The sequence below is a fragment of the Xenopus laevis genome, chromosome 8L (genome assembly GCF_017654675.1).
Source record: "Xenopus laevis strain J_2021 chromosome 8L, Xenopus_laevis_v10.1, whole genome shotgun sequence".
Classification (NCBI taxonomy): domain Eukaryota; kingdom Metazoa; phylum Chordata; class Amphibia; order Anura; family Pipidae; genus Xenopus; species Xenopus laevis.
The window spans coordinates 11,133,710-11,160,800 of NC_054385.1; the positions used below are offsets into that span (position 1 = coordinate 11,133,710).

Sequence of the window (27,091 nt, forward strand, 5' to 3'; positions counted from 1 at the left end):
GTTCCTCATTGGAACCTTTATTACAGATGTCAGTGGAGACTGGCTGTAAGAATCAGAACATTTTCCATTAAAATGTCATTTATGTTTGGGTTCAGGATCCTCATATCTCCCAGCCTGACAGCTCATGCTTTTTCCAGTCTGACGCCTCTCGAGTGGCCTGCTTTCCTTCCTAGCTGCTCTTGCCTGGGTTTGGCTACCTCTCTCTCTCTCTTCCGCTCCATTAATTCCAAGGCACTCCGGGTCACTGGGCTGTTTGAAGGCTTTACTAGCAATCCTGGGACTCTGTTCACTCAGGAAAGCCTGCCCTCTCTGCATGATGCTCCCGTAATTGCTCCTGATCGCAATGAGGCTCTTACAGTAAATGTTACATAATAATTAAGCATGTGACTGCTATTTTTTGTCTTCTCCAAATAGGAGAGAACAGAGAAATCTTTCAGTCAGTATTTCTGGTATGGTTCCATGGCTTTGCGTATTTTGCCAGTAGAGCTGTTTTAGGAAAACTAAATGGGTATCCCTTGTTTGCTTATATTCTTAGAAAAATATAGATATGTATATAGGTAGGTAAACTAAAGTTGCCTCCTTGAAATGCCCCTAGGTGTGAGAGCACACAATATTGATAATGTGCTAGAAAACTGGTGAGGGGTGAAAATAGTCTCTGGGGAGGAACTGTAGTTGTAGGATAGCAAGTATAGTAGGAAGAGATGGTGCCTATAGTAACAGTGGAATAATAGTCTCTGGGAAGGGAGTGTGACTGTGGGATAGCAGGTATAGTAGGGAGAGATGTGTCTATAGTAACAGTGGAATAATAGTCTCTGGGAAGGGAGTGTGACTGTGGGATAGCAGGTATAGTAGGGAGAGATGGTACCTATAGTAACAGTGGATAATAGTCTCTGGGAAGGGAGTGTGACTGTGGGATAGCAGGTATAGTAGGGAGAGATGGTGCCTATAGTAACAGTGGATAATAGTCTCTGGGAAGGGAGTGTGACTGTGGGATAGCAGGTATAGTAGGGAGAGATGGTGTCTAGTAACAGTGGATAATAGTCTCTGGGAAGGGAATGTGACTGTGGGATAGCAGGTATAGTAGGGAGAGATGGTGCCTATAGTAACAGTGGATAATAGTCTCTGGGAAGGGAGTGTGACTGTGGGATAGCAGGTATAGTAGGGAGAGATGGTGCCTATAGTAACAGTGGGATAATAGTCTCTGGGAAGGGAGTGTGACTGTGGGATAGCAGGTATAGTAGGGAGAGATGGTGTCTATAGTAACAGTGGATAATAGTCTCTGGGAAGGGAATGTGACTGTGGGATAGCAGGTATAGTAGGGAGAGATGGTGCCTATAGTAACAGGGGGATAATAGTCTCTGGGAAGGGAGTGTGACTGTGGGATAGCAGGTATAGTAGGGAGAGATGGTGCCTATAGTAACAGTGGGATAATAGTCTCTGGGAAGGGAGTGTGACTGTATAGTAGGGAGAGATGGTGCCTATGTAACCCGCCTTTCTGTCACACCAACTCACGTTACCCTCTGGTCCACACAGCCAGCGTAGGGATAGTCACTGCACAGGCATAAGGACTTGAACACATCAGGCTGAGACACCATAACTTGATAACGTTTTATTCATGTACACCTGTGTGGAGAACTGTAAAACAGTAAGGAAAACACTGGCACTTTCAGGTACATCACAGGCCACCAGCCCACCTACATTACAACAGGCAGTTAATTTGACATATCCCCATTAACATATTAGAGGATTTATAAAACTGGAAGAAAAAGCAGCATAGCTGATATACACAACACACATTAACACAGAACAACCTCAGCACAGTACAATAGGCAGTGTGAGGACTCAAGCATCCAGTTTTGTCCCACGGCAGCCATTTTAGATACATGTACTCTGCCTGTGTCTATTACAAACTCTTGGTACTATGCTACACACTACTAAACTGCTAAAGTTGCTATAGCTGGAGGTAAACAAGTCGCTTCAGCAAAGAAATAAACCTTAAAACTTTTGAGGTGATTAGAGCAGTCACAGACTCTTCTGTGGAGCTAAAGCACTGAGGAGGGACTGGACCAAATGACAGGACATACAAGGGGGGTTAGGAAAAGTCCATTAAGGACTGTTGTCTGGAAAAGATTCTGCTCAGATTCTTAAGGTCCCCATAGACGCGACGATTCTTCTTGCCGAACGACCGATTTTAGGGAAGCCGACCAATCCTTCGAAATTATCGTGCGGTTAGTGGTATTCGAACGATCGTACATCTTACGATTTTTCGGCCGACATCTGTCGGGAAATTGATCGGCCAGGTCAAAAAATCTTTGTTGGCCCCAGTGCAATCTCTCTATGTTTGCAGGGCCAAGCAGGCAGCTCCCCTTTGTTTTCCTGGTAAATTGGTCTTTTTAGTTGATGGTAGATTCGTACGATCGTTCTGAGAAGATCGTGGTCTCACGATCAGGATCTGATCTTTTAAAAATCTCAACATCTATGGCCAGCTTTACACAGAAGTTAGCTGGTCTGGCAGAAACTATTCATTATTAAACCTAATAAACAGTAAAACATACAAACATAAGTTTCGCTCCTGGTCAGTATATTGGTACAATCCAAATAATTCTTTCTGTCAACAAACCCATGGAAGGGAACAAGAGACTACCATTTTGATTGTAAACCACAGACCAACACAGAAGTGACCGGAGGGAACTGGAGTAAAGGATACTCTGCGAATAAAATATATACTGTAGTGTACAAGCAAATGTAAATAGCTGTGTCCCAAATACAGATTTGATTAGTAGGCAGTGGCCGTTCACACCCATAATGCCTGTCAGACTAATATATCAGCAGGTAGCTGTGATACTTCACTTCTGATTTCTCTTAATTGTAACAATGCAAGGCAATACATAGTGCAGCCACACCTACATTGTGCAGATACTGTTTATATGCACAGCAGTGCACAGGGCAGCCACGTTGATTTTTATAGACATCTATCCAATATGGTTTACTGTGCACAGAGATGTTTACAAGGCAGCCTTCGTCCGACTCCCTACCCAATCAGAAACTGCTCTAAAAAGAGAGTCACGCTGGTAATTACCAAGTTCAGTCTTTCCTGGTTGTGATTCTTTTCTTGGGGTTACAGCTGCAGATGTCTGTATTTATTTGCTATCCATATGGCACTGACCCAACACCACAAATGCTCGCGCTACTGATGTGGCTTGCCGATTCTTCGGTTCCAGCCAAAGCCTGCAGCTACACAGTAGCACAGCTCATGGGTGTTACTCTACTACACCCAATTGACATCAGTAATAATGTATTCAGGCACCCATTGAAAGCAACTAAGTGTCTTATAGGAAGAGGAGTTATTTGAGCCATCACTGGGTGACCAGCCATGAAAGTGTGCATCACAGCTTAGTCTAAGATTGGCTAGGTGCCCCATGTTGGATGCATCAGTTCCACAATGTGTGGGCACATGGTTCAGAAGCTTTGTAACATTGGAGTCCCAGGTTTTGGAGTAGACATATAATTAGACCTAATGGCTGTCAAGACCCTCTCTGAAAACCTTTGAATCTTTCATGCCGGCGCATTATGTTAAAATATCCACTTACTCAAAATCGTATCGCAACGCAGGGCATACGGACATCTGAGGAAGTACATAGCAGCGTGGCACATTCATATATCAACATGTAAACAGACGCTATGGTATTCCTCATTCTACCAATTGCATCATCTTGTCTGGAATTCAAAGCTCTCATGTTCCCCGACCAAATGGTTGTATGTTTTCAACATAACTATCCAAAAGAGTTCCAGCCTAGCCTGTTTGTCATTCTTCCATTCCCATAGTACTGTTATTCAGCAAAGAGCACATCTCCCCACCCAAAAATATGTCCCAGCTATGCTGTTTGTACTGTGTAGACCACTAGGACCTCTCCCTATTCCCGTTTCGTGTACCAGTAAATAGATGTGTCTTGCACAAACTACCAAGGCCTCTCTCCCTATTCTCAAAATATGTTCCCATTATTGGATGTTTGTTGCACAAACCATTAAGACCTCTTCATATTGCCGAAATGGGTTCCAGTTGTTGGATGCACATGGCAAACGCCTTTAGGACAGTAAGATTAGATTAGAAGCACTAGGACCTCTTCTATCCTTGCCAAGGTGAGCTCTACCATCTCTCTATATGTTGTTGAGCTTCTCCCCAATACTAGGGCAACTAACATATTTGCCCTGCCTTCAGACTAACACAATTTTTACCGGCCAGGCCGGTAAAATACCGACCAGGTGGTGACCCTAGAGCCAGAAGGCCAGTGTTCATACGAGGAGCTAAGTGAGGCATTGCACGGGCTGCTCTCCTTGCACGTCTAGCAGTTGTCTTACATGCTCTGGCTCCTGTGACATACAGGAGAATGCTTGGCAGCTCTTGGCAGAGGCCAAAGGGACTACAGCAACACACAGATATGTTGAATAGTGAGCGCCTGAGCTTCTAGTGCATGGCTGTGTCTCCCTGCTTCCTATTTCACTGCCTGCTGTCCAACTTTAGCATGGAGATTAAAGCTCTTGGAGGGGGCGGGCGGGGGTACCACTTTGGACTGACTATTGCAAAAGGGGTACAATTTGTAGGCAGGGTAGCGTTTGGAAGGGGCATATCCTGACTGACAAATGACATGGATACCAATAGGGATTTATTTTATTGGCCAGTGTACAGCATTCATAATATACAGAAGACTGTGCAGCAACCGATTTCTAGCACCTTTTTTTAATACTCTCTTCATTCTTTTCCCAGCACTGTTTAGCTATTATTATATGAGATCTTCACCCCTCTTTTCTCTTTTTTACATTCTTTCTTTTTTTTTCTTCCATCACTTATTTACAATGTATTATAATTAAGTATATTAAAACCATCCAGAGTCAGGTTTAATGAGGAAAACTGCTCACTGTTCAGACGGAGGCTCATTTATATAGCTGGCAAAGATCTGAAATTGGTACCTTATTCCCTGAAGAAATGCAGAGAATGGTATGGCCTCAGCCTCAAGGCCAGAAAGGGAAGAGCTGTCCATAAAATTTGGGTTCTCTGCACAGTTTGGCCACCCAAATGCTTAGCCAAATTGGGGGTGGTTCAGTCATTGAACTCGCGGAAATGGTCTTCCCCCTATGGGTTTTTTCAAACCTGACGAATAGATACTGGCACCTTTATGCAGTACTGATAGGTCTCCAAAGGCACATAACATGATCCGATTGATGGTACAGGGTCAAGGATCGGATTAGTGATGTAATTAGATATTAATGGGCCCGACAGCAAATTATTTTTCAGGCCCCCAATATGTCCAGAGGTTAACCTCAATATTTGGCAGATTTTATTGACCCATATATGGTTGCCTTTAGATGCTTATTTGTTCTTCTATATGTTCCAAAAACCCAGCCTGAATGCCAATTAGAATTCATTTATTGTTGGAAATGTAAAAGGATCTTGCACCTAGTGATGCAGTAGGATAGCCCTGACCAAACTCAAAATCCTCAAAACACTTGAGGTCTTGAGTGCATCTGACCCCCAACTTCTGGAAAAGCCGCATGTAGTTTTTCTTTTGAGGTACAACAGTGCTGTCTTTGTGTATGAAGGTTACTAACACACTATGCAGAATGTTGTGGGGATTGTTAAAAAGATCTGGTCCCGAAGGCTTTTGGGTAAACTCTAACTTCCAGCCAGACTGTATGCGGTGAGCCCTTTTGTTTCTCAATCTCCCATCGGCTGCTCCCAGGTCATAGTCTTCCTGTGACTGAAAGGAGATTGTGTCCTTCATGGGACCATGGCAAACAGGCAAACAGGCAAAACGGAGATGCAATGTGAATGGATTGCACCAGTGTTATTAATCATTACACACTGTTGCACTGACAGCAGGCACTATATAGCATGTACCAAGGGCTGAGACTCTGGAATTTCCCAACTTAAATTTGCAGATAATAGGGGCATTGTCCGGTGGGGTGGCAGTGCCAAGAAACCGTAATTCAGCTCACGGGATTCCCAGATGTGACTGTTTAAACAGCATTGTTAGACGGTTGAATGGCACACACATTTAGTACACACAGATATTTGTTCTGCCCCCCCCCCTATAAAAGAAAGAAAAGTTGTGCGTGTTGGGGGTTAAGTGACTTTTCTTTAGGACTTCTACTTTCTAAATAGAAATTTCCCCCTTTACAAAAGGAGGTTACTTACTAGGAAGTAAGGAAGGCAAGGTGCAAATAAATCTGGTTCCTCTGCAATATTTGGCAACATGGGGCCAACATTGCCCAAGCCTGTCACATGACATTTGTTCTAAAGGCGTCACAATACACTATGTTGTATAGGAGATGCAAACTGGAAGTGCTCACCACTTATTATTGTGTTAAATATCTCCTACCAGGGCAGAAATAACATTATGCTGAGATCTTGAGCATGCCTGGGGGCCACATAATCCTTTTGGAGGGCCACATCTGACTCCAGCTCTGATCTACAGAAACTACTCATTGGATAAACTCCTCATCGGATGGGATTTTTTAGCCAGATATCAGTAGGGTAGGCCTGCAGAAGCTGCCTACTTAGTCTTAGCAGCTTTCATTTGCCTGTTGATGTTCACCTTAACAGTAGGCACTGAACCTTGCATTGTTGGCCATAAGAACAATAAAACCTCTTTCTACAGACAGAAATGGTGTTTGTTATGGGCCCCAGCATCACAGGGGCCAACAAAAAAACACAAAAGAGGGATTGTATTGTATTAAGCTGTCTTTGCATAGAGTATAGAGCAGCAATAGACATTCTAGGCATTGATTTAATTTCCCACTGAGCCTCATCTCATAAGGTTCCTCTGACCAGTGACCTCATCTGTAAGAAGCCTCAGTCCACTGCACTCATGAGTCAGTGTCTCGCCTAACACTTGCCTGTTTGACTTGCTCCTTCGCGGGGCAATTAGTCACAGTTTAAGCAACTTCCCTTGGGGGTTTAATGGCCACTCCTGGGCTGCACAGTTGGACTGTAGCCCTAACAATAAAGGAACAGATTTTAGATGATTTGTAGCTGCTATGAGACTTTAAGGTCACCTACAATTCTCTCTGCCGTAAAACCTGCCCATACAGCTGCCACTTTGAGATGCCCTGCAGAGAAGCGAGGGGCACTGGTGATCATCTTTTTATAATTTCTCCTACAGAACAAAGGGCCGTGATACATTTGTATCTTATAAAGCCCCACACCGAGATCTGATTGTGTGTGACAGAGCTAATGATGCGTGAGAGTAATTAGGGAAAGTTACCCGGCCCGGGGCCCTTCCCAGCTCATCATTTCATTTCCCTAATTTACACATGAATAGGCCGATAGTCAGAGGAGCGCCAAGGCAGAGCCCCCCAGAGCGGCGTATGTTTGTGCAGTCATTAGGGGTTCCTTCAGGCTGTAATTCCTCATGTTCATTGTGAATAAACAAATGCCATGTGAAGGTTTTATTATAGATCTGCTTATATTAAAGAGTCACAGCTATTAAAATAGTTAATTATTTTTTCATTAAACGGCCACGATAGTGGGAAATATCTTTTTTCCTTGATTTTGAAGAGGTTATAAGGGTTACTTAGACTCTGGACAGAAGTACAAGAGCTGTAAGGGGCACAACAGCACTCCCCCTTAGTACTCATTCAAAGAGCACCCTTGTTCCAGGTCTGACAGCACTCTGCACCTTGCAGCAGATAAAAAATGCAGTGTAAGGTGCAGAATACAGTGTTGGCATCCTGTCCTTACTGCCATAAGACTGGTGGTAAGTACAGGGCCTTGCTGCGGCCTGTGGCCGACGACAGACCCTAATTTGCCCACATTACAATTTGGATGACATGCAAGTAAAGGGGCAGGAGGGGCGAAGCCTACATGCCTCCCCTTGCCCATCTTTCGTAAATACACTGACTACAAATATAGGCGATGCCAGGGTCAGACTAGGGTGTGCGAGGCCTGCAGGGGCTGCTACAACAGGGGCCCCCACACGCCTTCTGGGTTCCCACTGGCTGCCAGCTCACCCACTGCCAGACCCTTCTTCCCCCCCCCACAAGCACCTTACACTTATTTTGCTTAAATTGTGGGAGGGAGGTCAACTGGGAGTGATGGGGTGGGGATCAGGTCTGGGATGGCAGTGTCCATGAGCGCTGGGGTCCACCAGCCCAGTGTACCTCCAGTCCAGTCTGAACCCGGGCAATGCCATATTCATGTGTTGCCATGTGATTCTGCACATTTCCTATTATAAATGGGTCTATCTATTGTGTTCCAGCCCTGTGATTCTGCATATTTCCTATTATACAGTATATGGGTCTATCTATTGAGTTCCAGCAATGTGATACTGAATATTTCCTATTATATATGGGTCTATCTATTGTGTCCCTGTCACATGATTCTGCATATTTCCTATTTTATGTGTCTATTTAGTGTGTTCCAGTCATGTGATCTTGCTCTGCCAGAGTCATTTGTTTTTGTTGATTTGATTATGCACTTGGGGCAAAGGAGGGGGGAGATAAGAAAACAAACAAAGGCATATGATGTTAGCATCCTATGGGATTTTCTTATCTGTCCAGGCTTTAAAGAGATAATTAGTGATTTAGATAAGAACCAGTGATCTTGCTTAATCCGCTGCTTTGCACACAGATAACATCCTGTGGCATCCGTCCCATTTTCCACTTGTCCAACTGTCCATCAAAATGCTGATTGGGTTGTGACTTTCTTTTTCTCCTTCCCCAAAAGACCTCATGGAATCACGCTCTGCGCGCTCCTTTACTTTTGGGTTTAACACCAGCGACTACCGTATTCTTCTCCTGGATCAGGACCAGGACCGGATGTACGTGGGGAGTCGCGACTACGTGCTGTCTCTCGACCTCGGAAACATTAACCGGGAGCCCCTGATTGTAAGAGCTGTTCCAATTCGATCAAGTATTTGCTGCCCAATATGACCTGCCCAATAGTCTTACTGCTGTTGGGGGCACTAAATGCTGCAGCACCCTTAAAAGTGACATCAGCTTTCACTAATTATGTTTAAAAAATCTAATTTTAATTATTTTTTTCAGATTCATTGGCCGGCTCCACTGAACCGTCACAAGGAATGTCTCATGGCAGGAAGGGGACGTGCAGTGAGTGTATATATATATAAAAAAACATTATTTCAGAGCTGTCTTTTGTCTGTCTCTGAGTATCACTCATGTATTATAAGGGATAATGTACCCCTACTGTAAATGATAAGGATATTAGAAGTCACTGAGGAGTTGTTCTGTGACCATATAAAGACACAAGGCTGCAGGCTGAGTTATACAGGGAACTCCGAGTATCACTCATGTATTATAAGGGATAATGTACCCCCTACTGTAAATGATAAGGATATTAGAAGTCACTGAGGGACTCTATGACCATATAAAGGCACAAGGCTGCAGGTTGAATTATACAGGGAACTCTGAGTATACCTCATGTATTATAAGGGATAATGTACTCATCACTGTAACTCCCATACTCTTCTCCATCACAGGACGAGTGCTACAATTACCTGCGTGTCATTCAGCCACTGAACCGCACCCATCTCTATGCGTGTGGCACGGGAGCCTACCAGCCACAATGTGCCGTTATCTACAGGGGTTGGAGATCTGAGGTGAGGAGGATAATGCATTATGTTGTACTTATAGACAGATGAGCTTTAAACAAAATATACTCTGCCATCTTGACTTCTGCTTTCTTCTCTGGGAAAGTCAGTAAAGGATAAATCGGAGAAGGTATAGTTGCCCTTTAAATAGACTATATAAGATAATTACATTGGCAAAGTGACTGTAATCATTGTGTAATGGATAAAGTGGTGTTACTCAGTCCTTGTGCCCTTTGTTATATCTGTTGCACAACTCCCTGCTTCCGTCCGAGCGATGCTGAGAGAACTTATTGGAAAACAGCTGGAAGTGCCTTGTGATCCTCTCGTAGCCATTAGCCTTGTGCAATGTACTGACTATAATTCCTTCCTGTCCCAGTCACCTTTTGGTCTGATCTTTGCTGTATCCTTAATGACATCATTTTTCAGCATCCCGGATTACATTTCTGGAAACAGCCCATTAACCCCCGGCTCTGGCACAGCAGGGAACCCTTTCCTTCGGGCAGTTCTCAGAACCCCTCTCATTCTCTACTGGTTTTCCCTCCTAGGATTATATGTTCCGGATTGTCCCCAGCTCATTGGAGTCAGGAAAGGGAAGGTGTCCTTATGATCCCAAGCAGGAAAACATGGCGACCCTAATAGGTGTGTATCTGGCCTTCTGTACAGTTTGTATTCCTATTGGCACAGGTGGAGCAGCCTTTGTTATATCACATGGGGCACCATGGCACAAAACCCCAAGGGGTGGTTCACCTTTCACTTAACCTTCAGTATGTTATACAATGGCTCATTCTAAGCAACTTTTCAATTGGCCTTCATTATTTATTTTTTTATAGTTTTTCAATTATTTGCCTTCTTCTTTAGGACTCTTTCCAGCTTTCAAATGGGGGTCACCGACCCCATCTGAAAACAAATGCTCTGCACAGTTACAAATTTATTGTTATTGCTACTTTTATATTACTTATCTTTCTATTCAGCCCCTCTCTTATTCATATTCCAGTCTCTTATTTAAATCAATGCATGGTTGCTAGGCGAATTTGGACCCTAGCATCCAGACTGCCGAAATTTCAAACCGGAGAGCTGCAGAATAAAAAGCTAAATAACTAAATAGAAAACATAAACAATAAAAAATGAAAACAAACAGCAAATCGTCTCGGAAATATCACTCATTCTAAAAGTTCATTTAAAGGTGAACAACCCCTTTTAAATGTTAAAAGATGTTGTAAGCCTGATGAGCCAAATGTCAGTGAAAGGGTGCTCTGTCTGTCTGGTTTTCAGTTACTTGTTGTCCTCCCCTACTTGTTAACACTGGATTTCCAGGTACTTTACACACTTAAATATTCGGGCAGTGTGGTTGAAATTGGCTAAATTGACCAACTGAATCCAGGCATGTATGGCTGCCTTCCCTCAATCTACACCCATAGGACACAATGACACATATAATCGGTATCTAGTAAAGTATCTCATGTAGTGTGTGCTGGCCTGCCTTGTGTCACACTCATGGAATATACAAGTGCCTGTATTATCTGCTATTGCCCCTCACACCCTTAGGCTTCACCCCTTGATAACCACTTATCAGTATACTGCACTTCCACCATGGCTGCCCTTATCCAGCCAAAAAGATACTGCAAACAACTCTGTGCAGCTGGGAAAATAAGTGGCACCCTCCAGCTTCTGTAGGCACAACTGCAGCAAAGGTGCAACCTTATAGCCAGTGAAGTGTTGTGATGCAGCACACACACACACACACACACACTACCTTTGATTTTCTTTGTGCATGTGATATATATACGTTACTCTGTACTTTATATCACACAGACGGAGTGCTGTATGCAGGCGTGCAGGTGGATTACATGGGGACGGACTCTGCTATTTTCCGGACAATGGGGCACAAACCTCCAATACGCACGGAGCAGTACGACTCTCGCTGGCTGAACGGTAACGCTTCTTTAGACTGAGATCTTCTGGTTTGGTATATTGCACTTTTTGCTTTGCTTAATTTGGGTAATTTATTATGTGCAGGTAGTGTTGCCACCTGGCAGGTAAAAATGATGGTTGATCCCAGTGTTATTAATAGGGAAATAATATAAATATATATAGGAAGGCCGGTATTTTTTTCTTGAAAAGTTGGCAACCCTATGTGCAGGGCAGGCTGCCACCAAAGGGGTGCAAACCGACATGTTTTTATGCACTCTGAGTCCTGCCCTGCACAAAGAAAAAATGACATTGCCTGATGAAAACAGCACTGATTGCATTTGGCAGCACTTTATTCATGAGGGGTGAGCAAGGGGCATGCATTTACCTCTGGGGTGTCTCTTAAAGATCCCCCAATGTCTGCCCTAAGCAGGCTTTAAATACGGCCTTCCTTTTACCTTGTGTACGTGCCTGGGGACTCCTATGCCCTGCCCAAATATCACCTCTTCAGTAAGCAGGACTGCTAGGCATAGGGAGAACTGTTTATAGAGATATGGCCAAGTCTTTAAGCTCCAATCTGTGCATTCAAATAGTTGAGCCTAAGCAGGCAATCTATGGGTTCTTACAGAGGGGCTGCTGTAAGATGCCATAGTCGCTATTTAGTGGTCTGGTGGGGGCTGTTTGTACATCTGTGTAACTGAAATGCCAGGGCCTATTTTGAATCTCAGTCCAAACCTGGTCTGGGGCCCACTGGGGCTACATCTTCTATAATTCTATAATTATCTTCTATAATTATCTATGCGAGCTGCACACTGACAACAATAAGACCCAAGTCAATCATTTTCAACTGAATCAGCACAACATCCGTGTGTATGTGTGTGGCCCAAAAATCCTGATATTCCTATTTGATCGTTGTTCAGGATCAATAAACAAAGCCAAAAGATCCCCATTTAGACACAGGGAAGCGCTGGTCAGAATGACTTCTTTGTCCCTATGTAAGAGATCGCTGCCTAACAGATTGCACCTCGCTAGGGTTTCACTCGTTCCGCCGACTGCTCCGGTCGAGCAGCTTGACCCACATCCGTCTGCCGATCTATATAACTTCTCTATTGTCCATTGCGTTTATAGCACTGGGCAGTATTTCATGTAAACTCTCCATGGCTGCCATCATGAATGGCTGATTATTAACAGATCACATACAGCCCCGTGTGTACGTTTATAGGGGTCACTTGTCCGACAGACAATAAACAGAACGTGCAAGGGAACACCTGTGTATACACAGTTTTTATAGCCCAACAGCAGCACAGATAAGGCTGACACAGAGCGAATACAATACAATCAGTTGTTTGTCATCTGGATCTTTTATGGGACTTACAGTGGGACAACAGCATCTTCTTCTTTCTCCCTCAGACCCGTTATTTGTGGGGTCACTGGTGGTCTCAGAGAGCAGCTTCAAAGAGGACGACAAACTGTACATCTTATTCCGGGAGAGAAGTCTGGAAGGGGAGAACGGGCCGGCCGTACTGTCTCGTATCGCTCGCGTCTGCTTGGTAAGAACACGACTTACATATGACATACAAAGCTTACCAGGTCTTGTAACTAATAGCAACCAATCATATGTCCAGCAAATGACACCTGCTGATTGGTTGATATGGCTTATAAGTTCAGTAGCAGATTTTGCACCTTTTATTTACATTACCCACTAATGACTATCTACCCCTGGCATCTCCTCCATTCATTCAATGGCAGATGCTGGTCAATTTGTCATTTTTGATTGGTTCCTGCCAGTGGCTACTATAGGCCTAAGGTTTACCCCCATTCATTAAGGCCTGTCCTGTTGGTACCAGTAATAGCCGATTGGTATAGACAGTACGGGGAATTATTTCTGATTTCCTGGCTTTGCTGGAATAAATAATTATATGGGAACTATCAGTGGTAACCAGTGTTTCTCCAAACAATTGTCACTTCCAGACAGGGACGTGAGATGTAGTAGAGCGCTTCTTCCCCAGGTAACTGAGCTGAGAGCTTGATGCCAACTCTATGTACCCGCTGGCACAGGAAAGCGGATATGGGAATAACGTAATTAAACACAGTGAGGACTTGCTGGGACAGGCAGTGAAAGAATGTATATGTTAGATATATGTGTACTCCACCAATAGGAGCAAAGCACAGGCTGCCATTTCTCTCTATGTAAAGTCAGATCCCTGTTCTTTGTGCCTCTGCAGAACGATGAGGGGGGCCTGAGGTCTCTGGTGGGGAAGTGGACTTCTTATCTCAAGGCCCGACTTGTGTGCTCTGTGATTGGCCAGGACGGCGTGGAGACGTCATTTGATCAGCTCCGTGAGTTTGCATTATTTTCTTCTGGAAACATGGTCTTATATTTTACATGGGCACCCAAATGCCAATGCGTAGGATTGCTGTTTTGCATGGGTCTATATAAAAATTCCCACCTATCCCCCAATTTTATTAAAGCCCTCCACTGGATACTTGCTGCAGAGCTCTCCGATCCAATTGGCACATGTACAGAAGGGGTTATTTATGTTGATCTGGGGCAGTGCAAGAGGGGTCAGTAGGTTGGTTGAGCATGCAGGGGTCAGTAGGTTGGTTGAGCATGCATAGTGTCAGTAGATTGGTTGAGCATGCAGGGGTCAGTAGGTTGGTTGAGCATGCAGGGGTCAGTAGGTTGGTTGAGCATGCAGGGGGTCAGTAGATTGGTTGATGCCCGCAGTTTTGGTGGGCCCAGGTGCTTAGTCAAACAGTGGGTGCTCAGTCTTTATTGGGACAGTGCAGGTGTCTGTGCAATTCAAAGAGGAAGGCGGGGTGCAATGGGCAAAAAAATGGCAGCTTGTTGCTTTTTGCCCAATGCTTTCCTAATAGTATATTTACCCTATAGAATTTTGCACATGTGCCAATCTGGAAGAATTGGGGGCTTGTCAGGGTGGGCATGTTACAGCTATAAAACTGCTGCTGCTAGTTAGAAATGATTGTGGGTTCCATCAAATTTACCAGGGGCAGAACCATCCACATTGCAGACAGGACAGTTCCTCTGGGACCCATAGAATGTGTGTGGCCCTTGGAGAGATGATGGTGCTTTCTAACGGATTGTGTCTTAATTAAGGGCCTTTCAGGGACTTGATCTATATCTGCCTTTCCCTTGTCCCTTGTGTCTCTCCTTTGTTCTCCTTGGGAACATATTGATTTCCTATCTCCCAGTGCCTTTGATTGTATTTGCGAGTGGGTTAAAAGACTAATCCGCCAGCATCACACACTTGTGCGCACATTTTACACCCAGGTTTATTTGTAATCCCCTGTGCTTGGCCTAATGAATGTAAAAACAAAGTGACATTGCTAAAGGTCAGAGATTCTGGGCTTTGCACCGTGGCAGGGGCTGCTGGTTAGAATGTTGGAACAGCTGGGAGAAGCCACGGCGGCCGACAGATAAAGCTCCATATATAAAAGCTGGGAAGTCTCTTTACTGGAATGGGTCTCCCAGATTCTCATTTAAAAATTAAACTTAATCCCAATGTTATTAATAGGGAACATGCATTAAAATATAGGATATTTTTTCAAGAAAAGGTGGCAACCCTAACCCCATGCTGGGCAGAATTCATAAGGTGGCATGCTCACTAGGGATTCTGCTGGTCCAGTCCCACTCTGGTCTGACTAATGTTACCTTGGAAAAGGTTTGCTTGGGTCAAGCAAAATGTAAAATTTGTTGTATCTTGTGTAACTACGCAGGTGACGTCTTCATTCAGCCAACGCACGACAAACAGAATCCACTGATCTATGGAGTCTTCACTACCCTGGGGTGAGACATTGTGCTGTGTGTACTTTATATGACTATTTCCTGTGTGTTTATATACATATGGGAGCTGCCATATTACTTGTATCAGAAGCCTGAAATGTCCCCATTGACCTCAATCACACCAGCCCCCCTAAATAATCACTCATGGAGAATATATCGGTGGGAGAGTCTGAGAAAGAGCTCTGCGTGTGGCTAAAGCTCTGCTGTCTATTCAGGAGATTAATGGAATGCTATTTATACTCAGACTATGGGTTTGCTATTAGGGCAGAGACACACGCTCAGATTCGGGAAGAGGCGATTTATTGCCGGGCAACTAAATCTCCCCGAATCTGAGCATGTGCCTCTGCCCTTATAGTTTTCTAATTATGTGCCTTCTTCTTCTGACTCTTTCCAGTTTTCAAACGGGGGGGGGGTCACTGACCCCATCTAAAAAACAAATGCTCTTTATAGTTGTTGCGAATTTTCATTGCTCATGTTCCCGTCTCTTATTCAAATCAATGCATGGTTACTAGGGTAAGTTGAGCCATAGCAACCAGATTGCTGACATTGCAAACTGAAGAGCTGCTGAATAAAAAGCTAAATAACTCACAAATAATAAAAAATGAAAACCAATTGTCTCAGAATATCACTCTTATACTAAAAGTTAATTTAAAGGTGAACAACCTCTTTAATGGCAGTGCCTTCATCCAGGTGACCAATTGGTTAATAATTTGGGCATCCTGGGGGAGGGTCCTGTGATTCCTGATGGATTGCCTTTCAGCTATGGCTGGGTTTGCACAGCAGGTGACAGATATTTATTGGCACACACACTGGACAGACAGATATCATTTACCATGTGAATATGTACAATGCTCCCCATCTGTTGTTACTCTACCCCCCATTTGTTTTGCTCCCTCTCCCGGGGTTCATGTCCCTAATGTCCCTGTCTCTGTGCCGCCTCTCAGTTCCGTGTTCCGGGGCTCCGCCGTCTGTGTGTACTCTCTGGCTGACGTCCGTGCTGCCTTCAATGGGCCCTTCGCTCACAAGGAGGGACACGGGTACCAGATGACTGCATATTCTGGGAAAACTCCTTACCCACGACCTGGAGCGGTGAGAATACCTGCAGACCCAACTGGACACAGAAAGGGGGGGGACTGTTTGGCAGACAGAGACCTGGGGGAAAATCTACTGAACCAGCCTAGGGGATCCAGGCTCAGGCTCAGGCCTTTATTCAGTGATGCTAGGGTGTTGTCATAGAGCAGGGGTGCCCAAAAGATAGATTGGGATCTACCAGTAGACCTTTAGCTGGTGATCAGAAGATCTCAAGATACTGTCAACAAACAGCTTGTCTATATCACCCTCCTGTTTCATTCTTTTCATTCAGATATTTATTATGTTAATATCATGAAAATATGGTATATTCAATAAAAGTAGACCCCGCATTAGTATGGGCACTTCTGTCATAGAGACTGTACCTATCAGTCCCAGGGAGGCAATAAAGCTGATGCCAAATGTCACCTTCTTCCCCCTGACAGTTGCATACTATTCCTGCACTAATGCTATTTCTTTGCTCTGCCATACAGTGTGCCGGGGGATTCTCCGTCCCAAGGAATCGCTCCAGCAGGAACTTTGGGGAGGATGTTCTAAGATTCGTACGTACTCACCCCCTGATGTACAGCTCCGTGTACCCCGTCAACCGCAGACCCCTCCTCTTGCTTTCAGACGCCTCTTACACCTACACCAGCATTGCTGTGGACAGGGTGCCTGCTGCTGATGGGGAGTATACCGTCCTGTTCCTGGGCACAGGTGAGAGAGAAACCATCACATGAGTATTCCTGACGGCTATATACAGGCTCGGACTGGCTATATACATAGGGTTGCCACCTTTTCCAGAAAAAAATACCGGCCTTCCTATATATTTATAATTTTTTCCTATTAATAACATTGGGATCAACCATCATTTTCACCGGCCGGGTGGCAACCCTATATATACAGGTTCAGACTGGCTATATACAGGCCTGGACTGGCTATATACAGGCTCAGACTGGCTATATACAGCCTCGGACTGGCTATATACAGGCTCCTATATACAGGCTCCTATATACAGTTTCGGACTGGCTATATATAAACTCGGACTGGCAATATGTGGGTTCTGGCAAATGCCAGAGGGGCTGCTGTCAGATGCCATATACAGTCACTATGTAGTGGGCCTGTGGGAGGCTGTTTGCGCCTATTTGTACCCCTAACATCAAAGCCTTATATTTACTCCTGCACGGAGTGATGCTGGAGCAAATACTAATAGTGATAGGATGCAACTCTCTCCTGCTTTTAATATTGCTCTCCCTACCCCCTTGCTCAGACCGTGGTACTGTTCAGAAAGTGATGATCCTGCCCCGGGGCACCAAGGAAACAGAAAGTATCACTCTGGAGGAGGTGGAGGTGTTCAAGGTAAGTTGGAGAGGGTGCAGTTACTCATTCCCAAGCAGTACATTATATATACACACTCTGTGTCGTGCCCAGAGCATTGTGCATACAGGATAATAATGATCAGCTGAATCAGAGACAGAAGGGGGTCACTATTGACTAGTTGCAACAACTGGCAACACAAAGGAACCCCTGCAGCCAAGGGCATAACTACAGAGGAAGCAGACACTGTGGTTGCAGGGGTCCAATATATATTGGTAGAATAGGTCAACTTACCAATGTTTTGGGGCCCTGATTTGAATTTGTTGCAGGGCCCACATTAAGTTATACCACTGCCTGCAGTTATTCCAACCCACTTAGACTCCAGCCCAGTCCACACTAAATATGTGATTGGCTCTGAGGGTGGCGAAGGGCACATGTGATTGTTTGGGTAGAAGTTAACTAGGGGCTCTGTAGCTGGAGAGCAGTAATATTTGCTTATGGAAAAAAACGTATACCCCTTATGCCACTTCCTATTCCATTGGCACCTACCTCGGAGCCTTTCTACGCCCTCTAGCAAGACTCCTCTTATATATTAACACGTATGTCTTTTATCCTGTCATTTATTAACATTCTCACTTCTGCTTCTTGGCTCACAGGTGCCGTCTCCTATTAGAAACCTCAGGATATCATCAAAGAGGGTGAGTGGCTTATTATGGGTCACCCAGTTTGCAGAGCGAAGGGTTATTTTATAGTTCCGCTACAAGGGCAGAGGGAGGTATAACAGGTAGGGGGAGGCGAGTCAGGGGCAGGAGATCCATCACAACATGTAAGTACACTTACAAATGGAATATTCGGTAAACAGTAGCCTGTGCTGCAAAGTATCAGTGGCGTAACTACCGCGGGAGCAGGGGGTGCAATTGGACCAGAGCCCACACCCCCCGCAGGGCCCCCCCAGCACATCGCGCACCACTGATTCCGTCTGCACTCGACTGCAGCCGCTGAAAAAAATCAGCACGGAGGGGGCCGGCTGCATGACCCGCACCAGGGCCCGCCCCCACCTAGTTCCGTTACTGCAAAGTATTGTGGGTTAGAGAGAGATGGACGATAGGGCTGATCTGATCGTGGGCCCTAGGGCCCAACGATCGGATCATAACGTTGGGTAAATTGGCGGATGGATCGCGGGGCCGCATCAACGAACAGATGCGGTCCGCGATCCGGCAGGATTATTAGTCCTGACCTTTTGGCCCGTCGGCAGCTTTTATCGGCCTGTGTATGGCCACCTTAAGCTGTGCTCTCGTGCTATTCTGGTGATATAAAAAGAAATGAATGGAAGGTTATCTCCAGTGTCAGACTGGCCAACCAGGAAAACTCCCGGTGGGCCCAGGTGTCAGTGGGCATCTTGCTTCTAACCTTTTGGCCTATTTCATGGTCATTAGCTATTTCTTTCTGGGAACAAAGAGGCTTAATAATGGAATAATAGAGTATAGTATCTAGAGAAAAGAGACTAGGCAAATAAAGAAGTTGAGTGAGGAGGTATAATAAATATGGAAAGTGGGCCCTCATCCTAAGGTTTTCTGGTGGGCCCCTGGCATCCCAGTCCAACACTGGTTATCTCACTTCTAACGTGGCCATACACGGGCAGATGAAAGCTGCCGACAGACCAAGTTGGCAGCTTATTGGCCCGTGTATGGGGCCCTCTGACCGGCTTCCCCGATCAATATGTGGCCGAAAGTCAGCTAGATGTCGATTGGACGGGACTAAAAAATCCAGTCAGACTGCGGACCCCATCTGTTCATTGATGCGGTCCCGCAATCCGACTGCACGTTTACCCATCGTTTTAATACGATAGATGGGCCTTAGAGCCCACGATCAGATCAACGTGATATTGCCCACATCATGGTGGGCCAAAACAAGCGGCTCTCTCTGTGTATGGCCACCTTTAGAGCAAACAAACAATGTGCCTTTATTGGAATATTAATATGTATGGCAGCTCACATTTGCCTTTGCAGAGCCATTCTGTATTAAATGTAGTATAACATCGCCATCTAGTGGCCATAAGGAGATTTTTTTTTTTTTGTAAGTCAACATCAGTATCTTTTTCTATTTCCAGCACCAGCTCTACGTCTCATCAGATGTTGGGGTCACCCAGCTGTCTCTTCATCGCTGCAGCCGTTACGGAGATTCCTGCGCTGACTGCTGCCTGGCCCGGGACCCATATTGTGCTTGGGATGGAAAGGGCTGTGTGCGTTACACCCCTTCACCCAGCAGGTGAGTACCCTGTCATTTGATCCTACCAGACTGGGAGTAGTATAAGAGCACTGAATGTGCTTGTATTTGGGGGCCTGGCTTTGCTGAGTCTATAGTCTATATGTATCATACACACATAGTAGTAAGTAGATTTATTACATATTATATTTCTTATATATCCCTTATATAGGCTGGGGCATTGAGGCTGCAAAACACACAGCCTTTGCTCAAGCAATTCCTATCCTACCCAACTGTCAGTTCTTATTAAATATTTTTTGCCCTAACCCGGTGCTATGTGTGCAGGAGGAGTCGGAGACAGGACGTTAAACATGGAGACCCACTAAGGCAATGCAGAGGATACAATACACAAGGTAATAATGATGACGGATAATAATGGCCACAGTTGGTCTCGCTTTGCCAGTGAGTAACATCTCTTGTGTTTATTCCCAAGTGGACCGAGGAATTTCAGAGCGACTGCAGATCGGCGTGGAAGGCGGCAGCGTTTTCCTCCAGTGCGATACTCACTCTCCACTCGAGAGCGTTACCTGGTTGCTGCAGAGAGAGGGCTCCCAGCATCGGAGAGAGGTAAGTGAAAACGTTTAAAGGGATGGTTTAAGTTAACTTTTAGTATGTTATAAAATGGCTAATTCTAAGCAACTTTTCAGTTGATCTTCATTATTTCTTTTTTTTTTTTTTATAGTTGTTGAATTATTTGCTTTCTTCTTCTGACTCTTTCCAGCCTTCAAATGGGGGTCACTGTCTGGCCCCTTTTAAAAAAAACAAATGCTTTGTAAGACTACAAATGTATTGTTATTGCCAGTTTTTATTACTCTTTCTATTCAGGCCTCTCCCATTCATATTCCAGTCTCTTATTCTTATACTTTAACCTGCTGATAGACACCCACGTGATCTGACTTGAGCTGTTCCGTTTCAGGTGCGACTGGCGGGCATTGACGGGGGCGCAGTGCTGCGCTCAGTACAAGCCAGCGACGCAGGGGTCTATACCTGCACAGGCACAGAGAATGGTTTCCGGCGATCACGTGGGAAAATACGGCTGAATGTTTTGCCTCGAGACTTGCTAGAAAAACTAACAGCAGCACCAACTCTTGCTCCAATGCCAGCACAGTGCCTGCCGCCTCGGAGACCCAGACCAAGGGCATCTCAGACAGAGCGTAACTGACAGTTTGGTGCCTGGCAAGCAAAACAGAGAGGACTGGTCAGTGGCCATTCCAGGCCTCCCTCTCCTTCACTCAAGGGACTCCGTAGTACAGGAGAATGTGGGTGAGGTGCCACCCAAGCTCACTAGCAGTCGGGCTGGCACAGAAGTGGTTCAAGCAGCAGCAGCGGCGCCACCATGTGTTGAGGTGATAGTATTAGTAAGACATTCCAGAGAACTGTGTGTAGAGAGGGATGCCGTGTGCTCTGTTTCATATTAATTTATCAAATGCGCTGGATACCGGACTCTCCCACAATCCCCCTCCACTTGTGCTTTGTGCCACGGGCAGGGGATTCCTATTCCAGCGAGAGGGACAGTGGAAGGAGCGACGGCTGCACCATCCGCCCGGTTACTGAATGAATAATTAGCACACGTGTAACTTTTTAACTCATTCTAATTAAGAAATGAAGTCTATTTTGTATCCGTGTTCTGTGTGTGGTTTCTTTGGACCCGGAAAGACAGCGGCAAAGCTAGGAGCCAGGTACAGGTAGAAACTAGGCGTGCACCGAATCCAGGATCCGGCCTTTTTACATCAACGATTTTTCATCAAACTTTTTTACTTCCTTTTTTGTGACAAAAAGTCACGCGGTTACCCTCCCTGACCCCAATTTTCATATGCAAATTAGGATTCGGTTTGGCCGGACAGAAGGATTCAGCTGAATCCGAATCCTGCTGAAAAAGCCCGAATCCTGGATTCGTGCATCCCTAAAAGAAAGACAAACAGTTTTTACTCACACGTAGTTTGTGTGGTTCTTTCCCCCACCCTCATTTCCTAATTTACATGTACAAATTAGGGTTCAGTATCCGGCAGAATTTTTCACAAAGGATTCGGCCGAATCCTAAAATGGTGGATTCCATGCATCCCTAGTAGCAACACCTTTGCTTTGCAACAAATAGGATCAAAGGAGGAACAAGATTTAAAAGGAGGGTAATGCCACAAAACAGGTATTGGATTTACTGCTTGGCTTCTGGCTCAATACCAGTTAGGGCACGATCTGCTTAGTGGCACAAACTCTTACCCAAGAGGAGGGCACTCCCTTGCTATGCTAATAATTGTATCAGGCAAATGCGCTGCTGCTGCATTTACTACTCCTACAACCAGACCACGTGGATCATTAGGTGATGGGTATTGGCTATGGATATATGGGAGGGACCAATGTGGAAGCGACAATAACCATGGGTTAGTTAAAGGGGTGGCTCACCTTTACATTAACTTCTAACATGTTATAAAATGGCTAATTCTAAGCAGCTTTTCAAATGGTCTTCATTTTATTTTTTTTAAAGTTTTAAAATTATTTGCCTACTTATTCTGACTCTTGCAAACTTTCAAAAGGGGTCACTGACCCCATCTAAAAAATCAAAAACCAAATACTCTAAGGCTACAAATTTATTGTTATTGCTACTTTTTATTACTCATCTTTCTATTCAGAGCCTCTCCTATTCATATTCCAGTCTCTTATTCAAATCAATGCCTGGTTGCTAGGGAAATTTGGATGCGGAAGTTGCTGAATAAAAAGCTAAATAACTCAAAAACCCAAAATAATAAAAAACAATTGCACATTGTCTCGGAATATCACTCTCTTACTAAAAGTTAATTTAAAGGTGAACAACCCCTTGAATTACTTTTCACAGCACGTTGGTGGCGTATGTTAACGCAGGTACTTACCAGGTGCACAGGGAATTATTAGGAGTGCACAGAAGCTGCCATGTTGGTTGGCTGTTCTTTTGCAATGCAAGCAGCATCAGTAAAGATCAGCAACAACAAGTCAGCTCCCCGTTCTAGAGAATAATCCTGCAGCTGGACAGACGGACGCCGCAGTGTAACAAGAAAACAAGAGAAGAGGCGCTTTCAAAAACCTCTAAGTTTATTTCTACCTGTCAGAAAAAAGAGAACCCTCCAGCGCGGAGTTAATGGAATTTTTTGTACATTTTTTTTTTTAGAAACTTTTTTTAGTTTTTTTTTTTTTTTAAACAAAGTGTTCCGGACAAAGTGAACAGGTGACTTGGGGTGGGGTGCAGAGAACCTGAATAAGGGGAGACAGAGGGAAGGGCTGGGGCAGTTAGTGAGAGTCCAATAAGGAGAAGGGAATAAATAAACTGAACGTGTCCCACTAAAACCAACGCTACCCCCATAACCTCGTCACTGGCTGGGGCACTGAGGGGGGATGCCCAAATGCTGGTACTGGACACCTAGAAAATAAAATGTGCGTCTCCAGTCCTGTGTCTGGGGGTAACCAAAATGTCTGCTCTTCGTATCCCCCCTACAGGCAACGGTGCAGGGTCTTCATTTGCTTTGCTTGATGATACACTTGGAAGAGAAGCAAAGTCTTTCCCCCCTCGCTCACCCACAATCCTTCAGTCCTTACAAGAGCAGCAAGTGGTTCTGCTTTCTATCACAGCACCAGTTAATACAATGCACCCCCCCAGATTGAGGAATATGCCCCCCAGCTTCCAGACAGGAGGGGGTAGAAAGAGAACAGAGAATGCAGTGTAGAAGGGAGGGGCACCTTGTTTTTTGGCCTCCCATACATCCTCCTGTCACTATTCTTTAGCGAGGTAAAACTGAGCGTCCGTCCGGAGAGGAGTGTCACTGTCCCAACGTCAAAGGGTCAGGTCCCCCGGCTGAATGTCACAAGCGCTTCTGCATGGAAACAAATGCACATAAGTCAGCACATTGATGAGCGCTACACATTAAACTGTCCCCTAAATGAAGCAGATCCAGGGACATTGGCCTAAACAGGAAGTGCTGTGCGTCACCCGGTATTCCCCCACCCATAGATGCCATGGCCCAAGACAACAGACCATGGGCAGTCACAGGGACAAATGCGGTCTTCCTTTTTTTTTTTTTTTTTTTTTTTTTTTAAAGGTGGATTTTTAATTTATTTTTAAAACAAACAAAATGACATTTATAACAAAAGGAAACAAAATTAGACAAAACGACACACTCGAAGGAGAATATTTAGTTCCTAGGTCACAATGCCAGTCAGCAGCATCAAGGGCAAATAAGGTCTTGAGTTATATTAAAAGGGGCATTGATTCACGGGAGTAAGGGGTTATTCTTCCACTTTATAGAGCACTGGTAAGGCCCCATCTAGAATATGCCGTACAGTTTTGGTCTCCAGTGCTCAAACAGGATATTATTGTATTAGAGAGGGTACAGAGAAGGGCAACTAAGCTGGTAAAAGGTATGGAACATCTTAGCTATGAGGAAAGACTGGCCAAGTTGGGGATTTTAACTCTGGATAATAGGCGCTTAGAGGTGATTTGATAACTATGTATAAATATATAAGGGGATCATAAATGATTTATTTACCAGCTGACACAAGGTCACCCATTCTGTTAAGAAAAAGGAGGTTCCGCCTAAATATTGGGAAGGGGTTTGTTACAGTGAGAGCTGTGAAGATGTGGAATTGTCTCCCTGAATCAGTGGTACAGGCTGATACATTAGATAGATTTAAGAAGGGGTTGGATGGTGTTTAGCAAGTGAGGGAATACAGGGATATGGAAGATAGCTCATAGTACAAGTTCATCCAGGGACTGGTCCCATTGCCATTTTGGAGTCAGGAAGGAATTTTTTCCCCCTCTGAGGCAAATTGGAGAGGCTTCAGATGGGTTTTTTTGCCTTCCTCTGGATCAACTGGCAGTGTTAAACTTGATGGACGTGTGTCTTTTTTCAACCTAACTTACTATGTTACTATGTACAAGTAAGCAATTTACTCGTTGCCTAGTTCATCATGATCACACCAGACCATATCAAATTTGATGTGAGATCCCATATTTTCATATGTTGATTTATACGACGGAATCACATTGTTGATTAGTTGTTTCCAGGCTATCGACGTTGGAGGTGTAGTTCCCATCCAATGCATAGCTGTCGTCTTCCTCTTTAAACAGAATGCACCGCCCTTTTAAAGGGCATGTAAAGGCAAAAAAAAAAAAATCCAATTTTTACTTTCTTTAATGAAAATATACTTTAATATACTTTAATTAATAAATGTGTACCGTTTTTATATGAGACCTGCCTGTATGCAGTGAAATTCTCCCTTCATTTACTGCTGTGGATAGGAATTGTCAGACGGTCCCTAACTGCTCTGCAGGGAAACAATCATACTTAACAGCAGGGGGAGCCCCCGAATTACTTCCTAGCCATGCATAACTCAAGCAGCTTTGTTTGTTTCCCTGTAAAGCAGTCGGCGACTGTGTAGAGATTTGTATTGGATTTTATTTTTGCCTTTACATCCCCTTTACTGTTTCCAACTCCAGCTGCAGGGACAATAATCATGGAGCCAGATTTAAACAGATAAACTGGGATTCTATTTGGAGGATTATTTTGCTGTAGCCACTGGTTCTGCAGAGTTGGAGAAAGTTTGTATTAAACAATACAAAACCTATAAAATCCACATTAGATTACCTGACAACACAGGACCCAGTACAGACTGTATATTTTGATTATTAATCAGTCTTAATGTATTGGCTTCTGGCAGATATTATTTGACTTGTGCTGTTTTGATAATTTATGAGGATCCCTAAGCAGCCCAGACCACACTGAGCATGTGCACAGTCTTGGTCTTGCAAAGATGTACAAAGTTACAAGATGGTGACCCCCTGTGGCCAACTTTGAAAGCATAAATCATTTGTTTGATTAGGCTTGTGGTGCAGTAAGTTTATGTTTATTATACAAAATACAGCATTTCTAGCCTTATTCTATTTTAGACTTTTCTTCCCCTTTAAGGTACAGGGATCATCTCAGTAAGAAAGTTATCATGTATCACACAAAAAGAGTAAAGAGGGCCCCGCTTAAACTTGTTTGTTTTACGTTTTGAGGCAGGAGACATTTTTCCTCTCCCTGGGTTTGTGGTTGTTTATTGTTTATTAGATATGTGATAGGCAGCGGCCATGTTGTTCTGAATACCAAAGAGAAGGGAAACTGTGCAGCAAAAAAAGCAGCCTTGGATACAGAGATGAATATGCAGTTGGGGTGCTGGTTACTGTGTGTTCCCCCACTGTTCATGTCAGTAGGAGTGCAAGGCTGACTGCACAAGGCAATGTGTGCCAATGACTGTGTAACTGGATATCCTTCTCTTGCATTGGCTTACACCCCGGCCTCGGGGCAATGCAACTTGATCCCTTCCCAGGTGCTATCTGGGCCCGGACTCTACTTTCCAGTCCAGCAGAACTCTATTAAAAGTACTGAAAATAATTACATTTTTGTTTTGTTTTATTTAAATATATAAATTATGATATTAAAAAGACAGGACTGTTTTATTGGAACACTAGCAGGCTAAAATCAGCTATTGGGTTTATATAGACATAGCTACAGCAGGAACAGTTACTTAATGTTCCCATGAGCCTCAGGAGAGGATCACAGGCAAGGGGTTAAATCCAAGCAAACTACTTCTCAGAAACACAGAATGATAGGTAATGTCCATTATTTATTTATGGCCACCAGAATGGCAAATATCACCAAATGCCTCTTTGTATGACATGGTTTTGTAATATTCCATATATTTCCATGCAAATATTTGGCCCACAGCAGTGCACTGCAACATACTCCTAACATCCCAAACAAACCACTCTATTAGAGAGCCATTGCCTATGTCGGGGTCAGCTAGCTACTGAATGTCCAGTATATGCTTACAATAAGCCAAGTAAATGGCACGCATGCTCTGCCCCCTATTGACAGTAAGTGAAATGCCACATGGAGTTCTGTGCATGTTCTCTCTATAGGCAACTGAGCTTTTGTCATTTTAAAGGCCACAGTGGCTAATATTGAATTATGCTGGTGTCTTAGCCTAAGCCTGACTAGTTGCGAGGATTGTTCAATGCTGGCATCTGTTCAGGGACACGACATGTGGCTACAGATTCATGGTTGGTGTCTCAGCGATGGATGGTGTATGAAGGGCAGGACAGCGCAGTGTCAGGGCT

The 27,091-nt window shown here is 44.4% G+C and overlaps 2 protein-coding genes across 6 annotated transcripts in view; one reads left to right on the forward strand and one right to left on the reverse strand.

The window, feature by feature from the left end:
- sema3fl.L (semaphorin 3F like L homeolog) overlaps positions 1–21,592 on the forward strand; it is a 39,055-nt gene extending 17,463 nt beyond the window's left edge. For 3 of the 4 annotated variants that reach the window (XM_018241019.2, XM_041571865.1, XM_041571866.1), the window contains exons 3-18: positions 8,723–8,883; positions 9,043–9,105; positions 9,495–9,614; positions 10,151–10,244; positions 11,418–11,537; positions 12,924–13,063; positions 13,739–13,853; positions 15,252–15,321; positions 16,263–16,407; positions 16,881–17,103; positions 17,657–17,745; positions 18,360–18,401; positions 19,814–19,971; positions 20,254–20,321; positions 20,402–20,535; positions 20,885–21,592. In XM_018241019.2, the coding sequence (XP_018096508.1) occupies positions 8,723–8,883; positions 9,043–9,105; positions 9,495–9,614; positions 10,151–10,244; positions 11,418–11,537; positions 12,924–13,063; positions 13,739–13,853; positions 15,252–15,321; positions 16,263–16,407; positions 16,881–17,103; positions 17,657–17,745; positions 18,360–18,401; positions 19,814–19,971; positions 20,254–20,321; positions 20,402–20,535; positions 20,885–21,130 (1,988 nt within the window). In that variant the 3' untranslated portion in view covers positions 21,131–21,592. 4 annotated transcript variants of the gene reach the window in all.
- Positions 21,593–23,013: 1,421 nt separating this feature from the next.
- The window catches only part of kdm5c.L (lysine demethylase 5C L homeolog), a 30,896-nt gene continuing 26,818 nt past the window's right edge, over positions 23,014–27,091 (reverse strand). For both annotated transcript variants that reach the window (XM_018241063.2, XM_018241062.2), the window contains one exon: positions 23,014–23,807. In XM_018241063.2, coding sequence (XP_018096552.1) covers positions 23,796–23,807 — 12 coding nt within the window. In that variant the 3' untranslated portion in view covers positions 23,014–23,795. The remainder of the gene's footprint in view (positions 23,808–27,091) is intronic.